Raw genomic sequence first — 12,436 nt, forward strand, 5'->3', positions numbered from 1 at the left:
AAGAAGGATAAGCCACAAAAGGTCATTGCTGAAGGAGGATGCTCATAAAGTTCTGTGTGCAACCATTTTAACAGAAAACACAGTGGAAGTTAAGGAGTGGGGAAAGGTGCACCAAAAACAGGGAGTACTGCAGCTTGGAACGGACTGTCAAGCCAAATCCATTCCATAGGAGCCACCACAGACATGTGAATACTAGGCACAAAAGTTCCTTTCCAACATAAAGCCACTCCAGAATCAGAGACGATGTCTTACCTAGGCTAAGGAGAAAAGGAACTGGACTGTTGCGCAATGGTCCAGAGTCCTATATGAAAGTAAATTCTGCATTCCATTTACAAATCGAGGTTGAGTGTGGAGGAAGAGTGGAGAGACACAGAAAGTCCAGTGTAAAGTTTCTATAATCAGTGACGGTTTGGGGTGCCATGTCATTGCTCATGTTGTGTCCTCTGGGTTTTCTGAAGTCTGTTGTCAAAAATGCCAAAAGCTGCTTCAGTGATCATCACATACCTGCTCTTGATTTTCCAGAAAACTCTTCTAACCTCAACTCCAGAGTTGAGGTTAGAAGATGGGCTGTTGTCGAGAGGAAGACAAGAAATGTCAGACCCAACAAGGCAGATGATCGCCTCTATGCCACGGTGCGTCGATGCAGGAATTCATGCAACAGGAGATCCAACCAAGTATTGATATTTTGTCTCATGCTTGAGAGTTTGTACCTTGTTTCTACAACTGTCCTCCAGTAAATCCTGCAGGTGGACATATGAAAAAGTTGTTGTAAATGAAGCATTGGGAAAGAGGAAAGTAACTAAGACCTCCAACTAGGTCAGTGTCCCAGTGAAAGGTGACAGAGTCGAGTTCTGATGGTCTGCTTCAAGGCGTATCTTGAATTTTCTGAAAGCTGCTCAGTAGGTGAAGCTTTGCCTCATTTTGAAAGAATCCAGCAATCGAATGTTAAGAAAGAAATTTACAAGAATGTCATGACAGCAGTATTTTCTGTAGGCCTCGAAAAGATACTTAAAAAAAAAAAAAGAAATAAATTTTCAGTCGAGCAAAGTCTTTTAAGGTGTCTCACATGACCCTTGTGCTCTTGCTCAAGCTCAGAGGTGAAGTTGGCACCAGCTCTATGGGAAAGTTCGCAGGGGTCTCCTGAAAGGCCCTGGCAACTGGGTCTGCCACAGCAGATGAAACAAATCTCCTTCTGTCGCTTAAAAAAAGATGCAGCGTCTGCCAGCTGGTTGAGCAAACTGGCAGGATAATGGCAAAAAACTACTTTATAGGAATATTAGAGGTAATAAAAACAAAGTTAAATTGATTGTTCTTCTGACCTATAGATTTCACCTAGCACTGTTTCATATCGATTTAAGCAAAAAAAAAGAAAGAAAATGAAATGGAATGGTCAAATTGAGATATATCCAAATATATGGGTGTCAAACATTTGACTTATATCTAGGTTGTTTGCATAGAATGGTGATAGGAGGCATACCTAGTGATTACCTTCCATCAGGGGTGCCGTAAAGGGGGGAAAAGTTAGGGCAATCAAATTAAAATTATGCCGCTTTTTATGGGTCAAATAGGCTCAAGAAATTGTAACAGCAGGGGGACTCAATTTAATTTTTTGTCATGGGGCCCAAGTTTCCTGGTGGCGCCCCTGCTCCACCAGATAGATGACAATCTATCTACACAGAGATGTTTGTATCTTTTTCCTGGTGAATAAAATATCTGGTTTCAACTGTGCCTTTTTTTTCTTCTTTTATTAGGTGGCCATGTTTCATGTTTTGCATCTTCTGTGGTCAAAATCTGGGGACAGTTCAAGTATTTTGCTTTTCATGTGGGAAAAATTTACAGTTCTTGGCACGAGGTGAAGACAGCGGTTAATAGTCTTGTTGAGATACAAATGCCAGATAGTTATCAGTAAATATGCTTTTACAATTCTGATTCAGATTTTTGAATATTTTTTCAATTAACATACCTTACTGCACATTACTTTTGAGTACACTATGTGCTACTTTTAATAACTCCACAGTACTTGCGTTGAATTTTTGCCTTTACTGTACAGCATTTTACTGTTTTTACATAATTTATTTTCTATGTTTATGTGAACCAACTGCTTTAATTGTGTGTCACATTGTTAGTTTAGCTCCTGAATTTCTCCATTGTTGGACAGTAAAATAATTTCTATTCTGCTCCATGTTGTCTAACAGGGTCGGTGCTGGACTCGCTCTCAGAAGAGGATCTGATTAAGACTTACTTTTATGACGGCTACAGTCATGCAGAAGTTTTGGATTTCTTGCCAACAGTTCACAATGTTCAAATGAGTCTTTCCTCTTTAAAGAGCAAATTTAAGAAATTATCAATTTTATGGAAACCAATGATGTCATTCCAGACTGTCTTCTCCTCTAAAAATTTCCGTAATTTGTTCTAATTTTGGTTTATTACTCCCAGTTCTGGATTGTTAGAATGGCCCTTAGCGGCTGGAGGAAGTAGGAGACTTGAGGCAGAGAAACAGTGCAAATCCCGCTGGGTGTTTATTCACCAACATTTAACACACAGACAACCCTGCTAACAGCGGCCWAGGGTYTCAGCAGCAACACWCTTCAATGTGGCCAACATGCAGCCTTTTATAGTAGCTGGCTGTTCCACTTTACAAACCCACCAAAAACAGGGTAAAACAAAATACATACACAAACACAGTTTGACAAACTAACACAATCTTCAGAATAATATACATTACCAAATGTTATTCATTTTAATAATCTCTAAAAACCAATCTCTATCAATCCAAATATWAATCCAACATTAAATATATAAAATGTGTAGCTCTACTGCTCCCCCTCTTCCATCTGCTTTGGTCTCTTCTGGAACCTTTAAAAGGTGCTCAGGCCCCCGGGGAATCTTTTAGCCTGAACACCCTGCAGAGGAAGAGACAGAGGTAAGCCACACCCACACAAAGCCTTCAAACATTTCAAACAATCACAATACTTATATTATCCCTTTGTTTGTTGTATTTTAACAGGTCACCATCAGTTCCAGCTGAGATGCCACTGCACAAAAACACACAATCAATAAAATACTTCAATCTGTTTCTGTTAGTTTCATTTATCATTCAAAATGCATTTCTTTTGTCATTTAACACACATTTTAAGGGTTGTACAGCCAAAGTAATGAAGACCTTCATTACATGGATGATCTGATGAATGATCTGAAGCAGAGACATGTCTTCAGTGGCAGTAATGTGCAGAAATGTCTAATGCAGTTTGTGTTCATGGATATGCTGCAATGTGACTTTGATGAAAGCAAGGAAAGATGGAATACAAATACCATCAGACCTTCTAAACCAGCGGTGTCACTCATTTTCGTTCTGAGCCAACTTAAGATCATGAAGGGTCCTAAAGGGCCAGTTGTACCAGAATGATAAAACCTGTTAACAAAATGTTAAAATATAAATGAATCCTTAAAATTAAATATTACTGAACATCTTTTTAGTCCCACTAGGATTTTTTTTCAATAAAAATCAAAGTATTTGTGGTACTAATTTAGAAATATTTTCAATATTTGCGCTGTTTATGATGGTAAATATGACTTTTTATTACTCACTGTATAGATCATGGACTATAATCTGCCATTAATTAAGGTGGAGGCAGCTGTTTAGTACAAGTAAGAAAGTTTTTGACAGTCTTTGAGAAAAATCTGTAATAACCTCCCAATTACGTATTGGCACAAAAAAGTGCGGGGATTTGTTGATTTTGTGTGAATTTCCATAATTCTCAAGAAACTGGAGGGATTGATTGATATAATTTGATAATAAACAGATAAAAATGCATTGATTTGATTGATTACATAATATTTAACCACATTTAGTGTTTAGTCTAGAATCTAGAGGGACACATAAAAAGCTACAGCAGGCCAGATTTGGCCCACGGGCCTTGAGTTTGACACGTGTTCTAAACAATCTCACTGTGCATCTGGTAGATCAGACATCTTGTACCACCTACCTAACAAGGTGGTTTTTTTTTTGTTGTTTTTCCTCATTTATTTAATTAACATCTGGTTAATTTGTTGCCTGTTTGGCAACTTTCAAAAATAATTTGTCAAAACAAACCAAAAAAACTGTCCCTGGTCCTCTTGAAGGGGAGCTCATCTCTAGTTTGACTCTCTCTGGTGCTTTTGGCAGAGGGCTCCTCTTCAGCATCATCACTTCCCTGGTCCTCTAAGACCAGGGAAAACAAAAAATCAGGCAGCTGCAGCTGAAACTTAAAACCATGAAGAAAGAATACAACACCCAGTTCTAGAGTCATTACACTTTAAAATACTGCTAATTTATAAATCACTGAACAGTTTAGCACCACAACACATTAAAGATCTGCTGTTGTTGTATTAACCTTCCAGATCTCTCAGGTTTTCTGAATCTGGTTTTGCTCTGCATCTCCAGAACCAGAACCAAACATGGAGAAGCAGCCTTGAGCTTCTATTTATGAATATTCTAGAAGCTATAAAATTAGAAAATAATCAATTTTTTGTACTTAAGTAGACAAAAAGACGTGAACGTTGTTGCTTCTTTAGGAGACTTTATCTACTACATGTAGGACCTTTTAATATTTAACAAACACCAAAAACACCAGGTTGGGTTTTAAATACTTTTATCAACGGTAGAAAACTTCATCATCTGACAATGTTTCTATTGGCAAACTTTTAATAAATGAAGAGTAAATGTTTTACAATCCAAAACATGACTTCTAACTACAAGATCTGTTTAAAAATATGTTACAGTTGTACTGAAAGAAGCTTAGAGGTGCTAAAAACTGAAACAAAGAAACATCAGCAGAAAAGTCTTCCAGAAGTTAAATTGTAGTTTTCACTTCTTCAGCAGCTTGGTGGCGCAATTCCAGATCCACATCATTTACCTAAAGAAAGAAAAGACAAGCAGATCATCTTCTTCTTTAAAGAACACATTTTTAAAAAACTTATTTTTACACTTTGTTTGGTCTCTTAAAAAAACGAGGCCAAACAAAACGTCTTTACTGAACTGATAAAGAAGCTTGGCTTCAGCTCAAAAATAAAATTGGACAAATTTTTTTGTCCAATATAAAGATCACCGCATATTTTAGGTTTGAATTCTGTAAAAACAAAAACTCTTATGAAGCACCTTTTGCTGTCCAATTATTAATCCGTTAACCAAAGAATGAATCACCAGATCAGTCCAGCAGAAAGACCTGAGCTTTTCACATGTTGATGTTGGAAGGATTAGTTTTACTGCAGATGCTTCCTTTGATACAAATGATCAAGCATTTACTGAAGGAATGCTGTTGTTGCATTTTAGCCAATAAAATTACCAGAATAAATCGATTAGTAAAACAACGGTTAGTTCCAGCCCTTCTGTGTTGGGTTCACAGTGATGCTGTCCGGTGTACCTTTGTTTCCTGCCGTGTGTGCCAGGCGACGCCCCCCCCCCCAGCAGGCCCAGATGAACTTTCACCCCTCGGTGCAGCGTAAATTACAGTGACTCTGCTGCCGTCGATCTTACAGTCTTCCATGCCGTCTTTGGCAGCTTTACAATTTTCCTCGCTGTCAAATTCCACAAATCCAAACCTGGAGGAAAAATAGTAAAATAGCAAAAAGCAGAGTAATCAGAAAAGATGGGGGGTTTTTTTTATAAAAAACTAACGATCCACTGATAAAACCCCACAACACCAACCGTTTGGAAGTTCCAGTGCTCTTATCAACGGCGACTCTTGCGCTGACGGCTCTGTCAAAAGCGCTCTGAAGAGTTTCTGCGGTCGTCGTCTCAGCCAGGCCGGCAACAAACAAGGTTTTCTGCTGACCTAAACACAAAACCGCTCACTTACACGCCTCTGGAGAGCATGGCACATTCAACTGATGAATAAATCTTAAAGTACCTTCAGCTTTCACAGGCTTCACACCAATGCGACCCCTTTCAACTTTGATCTTTTGGTTGCAGAGCTTGATGGTTTTGGACCTCTGCAGCGCTTTTTCAGCGTTGGCCACAGTTGCAAACTCGACAAAGGCAAACCTGCAGAGAATCACAAATGTTTGGTGAGGGTCCTGAAGGGAATCCATCCCATAAAGAGTGGATTGAGCGTCGGGTTACCGTTTTCCTTCATCCTTCCCTGCAGTGACTCCTGGCCGTGTGAGAATCCTCACACCAACAGCTTTTTTAAAGGCGTATTTCAGGTGCCTTTCTTTTGCTTTTTCAGGCAAACGGGTTACGAATAAGATGTTATTTGGAGGAGCTGCAGCTGTTGGAATTAAGAAGATCTCTTTAATCATTTTTAAAAATGTCAGGCGGCTAACAGACTTTATTTGATGATGAGGTCTTCTTACCCTTCGTTTTTTTACCGCTGGCTTTGCCTTCGTCGGCCTCTCTTTGTTGTACATTATCCAGGATCAGGTTCCGGCCTTTAATTTGAGCTGTTTGTTTTTTCTTCAGCATTTCCTCAGCGATGGCTTTGTTTTTAAACTCCACAAAGGCAATGCTGTTAAAAAAATTGTAAATTAGATGAGAAATCTGTGAGAAATGCTTTCCTCATAAAACATCAATAAAAAGATGATGTTTTCTTCCCCTCATTATCTGCGTTTCCACTGACCATATAACTACATAATTTGACATTTCTAAAATAGATTAGCTTAATAGAAACACTAATTAAAAAAGAATCTTGTTTTGTAATAAAAGGTTTTGCCGCTAGAATTATGCGGGGGGTTGAGGCTGGATCAAAACTGGTTTATTTCACAAAACTGTAATTTAAATCCTTTTTTCGCATCACATGATCAACAACCGGATGTTACTACTGGTGGAAACCAGTAGTAACTGGTTTCCACCAGACGACGACAGGAAGTGGTTGGTGGATGATGGTGCACAAAGTGACTCATCACATGGGATTTTAATTGTGTTTCTTATTTAATGGGAACAATGTGATTGTGAAATTGTGTTCTTCTGAAATTAGCAAGATATTGATATAGTTTTGCATATATTTGTAATGGAAAAGTCTGAAGGCAAATCAGATCAAAAACCTGTTTGAGAATCAAAATTACAAAAAGGATTTCTATTTGATAAATGCCACAATAAAGAGAGAAAGAAGTAGTCAAAGATTTATTCATCAATATCTTTGAAATCAGACGTTTACACACATTTCCTCTGTATTTGGTCACATTCCCATTGAACTGAAAGCCTAAAAAAACATCATGCAACTAAAAACACATTGCACATGAAGTTCTACGATGGAGAGCAGTCCATAAGATATTCAGCCATGAAATGTTTGCACTTCTGCTTTAAATGTTCCTTTATTCCATTTATCTTGATTTGTTTTTCAGTTTCAGCACTTCTTTGCAGTGAGTTACCTGCAGGACTGGGCTTTTATCAGACTGTTTTGACTTATTGTCGTATTGATACATTTGAATTAAAGATGTTAAAAGACAAAGATGTTTGTCTCTTAAAGATGTTTCTATTTTTACCAGTTTTTGTTCCACGACAGTGTCAATAAATATTAATGTAGTTATTGTGAGACGTTTAGTGATATAAATCATACTTCTTTAGTTAAGTGGGGTTCTGAAACAGACTGTTTTAAATAGGATTTTCTTTTTCAACAACAATATTTGTGTTTGTGGTGTTATGAATGCTGTCATACAGGCATAGCCATACAGCAACCTAAAAATGAAAGAACTAATTATCATTTTTATTATCACAACTGTATTCTATTACTGTGATATTTAGTAAATAGAAATAATCTAACCGACCTAAAACAAGAGACGTTCTTCTAATTTAACTTTTAGAGAGGTAGTAAAAAAAAGGATGCATGTGTCTTTTTATCCAAATACAGAATAAAAATACATTGTGATGAAACGTAAAGTCCATATTGTCCACCCTTAGTTACCCGTCTTATAACAATTCAACCTTTTGGTTTCAACTGTAGCAGGGAGAAACAGTAAAGAGTAAAAACTCTCACCCTTGAGTCGGACTTTTGGCTCCTCCAGGAAAGCGAACAGAGATGGCTTTGTGGAAAACCTTTCGGATGTCTTCTTCGGTTGCGTCGTACGGGACGTTCTTCAGAAACAAACACCGCTTGTCTTTCACTGACAAAAAAACCCCATCAAATGCTCAATCATTTGCGTGTACAAATCTGTTTACAACCAGAAAACCAGGGAAGAGATGACAAGTTTTCCCCATTTCATGCTGGAGGATCATGACCGGATTCCAAAAGAAGAAACAGGAGCAGAAGTTCATCAACTGACCTCAAATTAAACTCAAAAGGTTACAATCTGTGAATAAATATGGCTTTTTTATCACTTTCCATCAGGGTGCTTTTTATTTTTCATTAATTTTGTTCTAAGTTATTTCACATTTAACACCTTTAAAAAAAATAAAAAATAACACTTTATGGTTGAAAAACATCTGTAGTGCCACTTCCAGCATTACAAAATTAATCAAACACCACTGTTACGCACATTTTTGATGAACCAAATGCAACATTTTTATATGAATATTGTTTTGTTAATGTAAAAAGCACTTGAATTTGAAATATGACTGCAACTCTAAAAGCAGTCTGTTTCTATTCACAGAGCTGATGGAGGAAGAGGGAAGGAGAAGTTTGTGACGGTGAAAAGAAAAATGGCAGAGATGCCAGAGACAACAAACGCAGGGAACAAGTAACCCCTGGGTTTACTGTGAGTGAAAAATGTTACGTAACGTTAATGTCTTCTGATAAACTAAAATACAAGCGATATCGTTGCAGATTTTTCAGAAAAAATGTTAAAAGTTACATATGATTTTTTAGTTTAAAACAAAAACTTTTCAATGTTACCATGTTTAGTCTAACAAAACCTGATAACACTTGAAGTGTTACCAGTGAAGCTCTTTTTTGTGCTCTTTTCTCTTTTGAGAATCACACAAACTTAACAGTTTTGCTTAACTGTTGCTAACTGAATTAAAACAGTTTAGAATTTCAATTTATCAAAACCTGCAACAACTTAGCATTTACATTGTTGCAGCTCGTTTTATTAAGCTGTTTTGAGAAACTGTTGACTGCATGCAGAATGCTGGTGCAACTAATTTATACAGATAAATAATTAAATGTTATCAGGTTCTCAATAGTATTTTAACTAAAAAAATATATTTTCCCGGGGCGTGAGGATCAGTGTTCTTAGAATAGATTCTGATATCACTTCTACAGGTCAGTACATCCTATGGACTACAAGCTATTAGTCCATTTTTCTGTGGAACAGAACCCCAAATTTCTCCTTAGAGAATATCTAAAATATTAAAAGAAAATGCAGCTTGGGAAGCTAAAATATTTATACTACTATTATGCTACTTGACACAGCATTGGCTGGCGTTTGCAAATAGGCAGTTATAAGTATTTTTAGAGGGTGTTTTGAGCTGTAGACACTCAAACCCTCGAATATCTGGGATCCGCTGTACAACTTTACCTTTCTTATCCACAGGTGGCGCTTTCGACTTGCCCTGGTTGTTGCTTTTAACTTTGGCCTTTGCCATCTTCATGGGCTTATCCAGGATTTCCTCTCCATTCAGAGCCAAAGCTTTCTTCAGGTCCATATCTGAGGCCATATCTACAAACGCATGCCTCCTACAGGAACAGAAAGTTGTTTGTTTTATTAACCATGCATCAGCAGCTATAAAACAAAAAAAAAAAACTCAACCGTGATTATTTAAACAAACTCACTTGGAATGTCCCAAGCGGATGTCATGAAACAGCAGACTTTGCGTCATGAAGCACTTCGCCAGAGAGCTTCTGATTTCCTCCGATGTTTTGGTGAAGTTCAGGTTGCCAACATAGAGACAAAGACCTGCAACGGAGGAAAACGTGTGAAGCGCCGTTTACTGAAAGAAGCTGGCGTTTGGGTGTCCACCACAGAACGAATTCGTACCGTCGTTGGTCAGTTTGGTTTTCTTTGACGGGGAAGAATCGGAGGCAGCGTCTGCTGTCCGTTTTCTATTTACTGTAACACACAAATTCAGACAATCAGCAACCAACACATTAAAGAGAACTTTATTCTCCAATGACAGCCGTTAAAAGAGAAGCAGACTCAGGCTAAGAAATAAAATGCATCTTTAGAAAAATAAACAGACCATTAACCACATTAATTCATTACTGAGCTACGATTCCTCTAATTATTTCACTATTCTAAGTTCCCAGTAACAAGAATCAAATGATTTCACATGGACTGATCCTAAGCTCAGAACTGAAATCATTCACTAGAAACTAAATTCATCCCACACAAGAGCTGCTACGTTTTACTGACAGCAACAGTCTTCAGGGAGAACCCTGTTACTGACAGAAGAAATTAAACGCTAGCTTTTTTTCAGTACTTGTGAAGAGTTTTTAAAATGATATTAGACAAAGCACAGAAGCTATTTAAAGTATAACTAACCCCCCTTGTGAAAGGAAAACCCCACTCCCAGGCAAATTTGGAATAATTCCACCAAAGTGGGAGGAACCAAGAGACACTGAGGGCGTGGCTGAGTGTGGGGATGAGGTCTAGTGCATTGTTGCCAACTTAATGATTTTTTAGCAACTTTTTCTTAAAGGCTGCTAGCGACAAATCTTTTGACTCTTTTCTGTTATTACAAACTTCCTCTATAAAACGTGAAGCACCCATCACTGCCATAAGCCCCTCCTACTTCCTATGGTTATGCTTGTATTATTGAGTCAAAGCCTAGAAAGTGCGTCATGGAAGATGCTCCAGTGTGTTTTTACATCATTTCCTGTTGAGAAACCAGCAGGTCAAACCTTTACTATAACCAGAAATTTTTAAATCAGTCACAAACTTCTGATCAGTAAAACTGAACCAGAATTAAGAGCTCACAGCATCCCCATGGAAACAACCCTTACCAGCACCTGTCCTCTCTGTCTTGTCTTCTTCTCCTTCTGCACCCTTCTTCTCCCAAGACACCGTTACCGTGGGGACGTTTCTTTTTACCTCAATGTCCACCTGAAGATCTTTAAAAAAATTTAAAAAAGGAAAAGAACTTTGCATTAATTATTAGACTTGTCAAAAAGCTGCTGTAAAGCAGGCATTTCCCTAAAAATCTTGCCATTTTGTTCTTAATTAACTTATTTGTATTTAAATAAATGAATCCTATGCCATTTGTCCTTTTTAATAAAGCTATTATTATTCTTGATAATGTGTCCAGATTGAATTGTGTGCATCGTGACAAACATATCTCAGATCCGGTTTGTAATACCTCTCAGAGTTACATGTTATGAGTCACAGTACCTTGCTCGTCTCCACTCTCCTCCTGTCGCATCTCCACTTCTGTGTTTTCTTCTGGCTGCCAATCTGGTGCAATGAAATTATTTTTGTTATCATCATGCAAATGAAAAGTTGTGAGTATACTTCATATAAAGCATTAAGATAAAATAACCTACCATTATTGTGTGTGTTCTCTTCCTTTATGTTGCGGTTTTGGCTTTTTTTATGTCTCTTATTCTAAGAAAAAAAAAAAAAAAGAAAGTTACTGGTCTGCATTGCTGGCTGTTACCATATCAAAAGTTTGGGTACATTTTCAACTCTTAAAAAAAGGCCATCCCCTCCAGAGATAGATCAGTGTTAGGAACCTGCACATCTTTACCATCTTAACAGATGGTAAAGATGTTAAGATGGTAAACATCTTAACATCTTTAAGATGTTAAGATCTTAACATCTTTAAGATGTTAAGATCTTAAAGATGTTCACAGTTATCAGGTGAACATCTTTAAGATCTGTTCACAGTTATCAGGTCTTTCATTTGTAACTTAGCTGCATCTGTTTTCTAAGTTTTGGATTAATGTCTAACTACATTTTTTTGTTGCTTCCTCAGGAAAATTTATTTCGATGTTGGATTTCTTCAACATTTCCTGGATCCCACAAAACAATATTCTTTTGTTTGAGTTGAAAAATGAGGAAGCTAAAAAGCTCCACAACAGTATTTATTTTATGTATGCATATAAATCTGGAGAAATATAAGGCATGTCACCAACAGAGATCTGTATGGCGATTTGTTCCAAGTTTCCTAATATTTTGCTAACACGTTTAATATACTTCCATCTATAGCTGTAGTCTCAGAAAGTGACTAAAAAACGTACAGGTAGTAAGAGAACGGTAGTAATAATAGAGTTATCGCCACTAAAAAATACATTTAACTTGTTACGAAATTCTAATATCTAAAATAGTTATTCCACGCAGAAGTTCCATGACTTTTTAAATTAAGCTGCTAAATAACAAGCTAACTTGTTAGCTTGACGGTTTTCTTACAACGGTTAACTTACGTTGTCGACAAACGCCGCCAGCAGCAGCTAATATGAACATAAATACCATTCTTACTTGTTTCTTTGCCATGTTATGCTCCAACAGGAAGCGTAGACAGAAAAACACACGTGTGGGTCAGATGCAACTTAAGCGTATGCTGCACACTGCGCATGTGTCATACTAT

General features: G+C 37.3%; 1 protein-coding gene and 1 long non-coding RNA gene across 4 annotated transcripts; one reads left to right on the forward strand and one right to left on the reverse strand.

Moving 5' to 3' along the window:
- The first annotated feature begins 1,718 nt into the window (after nucleotides 1-1,718).
- On the forward strand, nucleotides 1,719-3,075 carry LOC108167116 (uncharacterized). The gene is made up of 2 exons (XR_001777522.1): nucleotides 1,719-1,864; nucleotides 2,196-3,075. It is a non-coding gene; the product is annotated as an uncharacterized LOC108167116 (long non-coding RNA).
- A 1,566-nt stretch (nucleotides 3,076-4,641) lies between these two features.
- Nucleotides 4,642-12,432, reverse strand: LOC103479097 (nucleolin-like). 3 transcript variants are annotated; one of them, XM_008433331.1, is made up of 14 exons: nucleotides 12,328-12,432; nucleotides 11,394-11,454; nucleotides 11,242-11,304; nucleotides 10,863-10,964; nucleotides 9,892-9,963; nucleotides 9,687-9,810; nucleotides 9,433-9,590; nucleotides 7,953-8,079; nucleotides 6,334-6,485; nucleotides 6,101-6,248; nucleotides 5,889-6,022; nucleotides 5,687-5,813; nucleotides 5,403-5,580; nucleotides 4,642-4,895 (listed from the first exon to the last, which is right to left on the reverse strand). In XM_008433331.1, the coding sequence occupies exons 1-14, from the start codon at nucleotides 12,340-12,342 to the stop codon at nucleotides 4,833-4,835; spliced, it is 1,524 nt and encodes a 507-aa protein (XP_008431553.1). In that variant the 5' UTR covers nucleotides 12,343-12,432; the 3' UTR covers nucleotides 4,642-4,832. The 3 variants fall into 3 exon arrangements, with proteins under 3 accessions (XP_008431553.1, XP_008431552.1, XP_008431554.1); XM_008433330.1 differs by having other exon boundaries at nucleotides 10,857-10,964; XM_008433332.2 differs by lacking the exon at nucleotides 12,328-12,432 and adding an exon at nucleotides 12,273-12,323 and having other exon boundaries at nucleotides 10,857-10,964.
- Nucleotides 12,433-12,436: the final 4 nt, after the last annotated feature.

Source organism: Poecilia reticulata, linkage group LG17, assembly GCF_000633615.1.
Source record: "Poecilia reticulata strain Guanapo linkage group LG17, Guppy_female_1.0+MT, whole genome shotgun sequence".
Taxonomy (NCBI): domain Eukaryota; kingdom Metazoa; phylum Chordata; class Actinopteri; order Cyprinodontiformes; family Poeciliidae; genus Poecilia; species Poecilia reticulata.

Excerpts from the sequence above, each read along its gene's own strand:
- LOC103479097 (XM_008433330.1), bottom strand. Across the intron at positions 6,486-7,952 it reads GCCAAAAGTCCGACTCAAGG|CATTGCCTTTGTGGAGTTTA; the intron begins GTGAGAGTTTTT and ends TTTTTTTAACAG. Across the intron at positions 4,896-5,402 it reads ACACACGGCAGGAAACAAAG|GTAAATGATGTGGATCTGGA; the intron begins GTACACCGGACA and ends TTCTTTCTTTAG.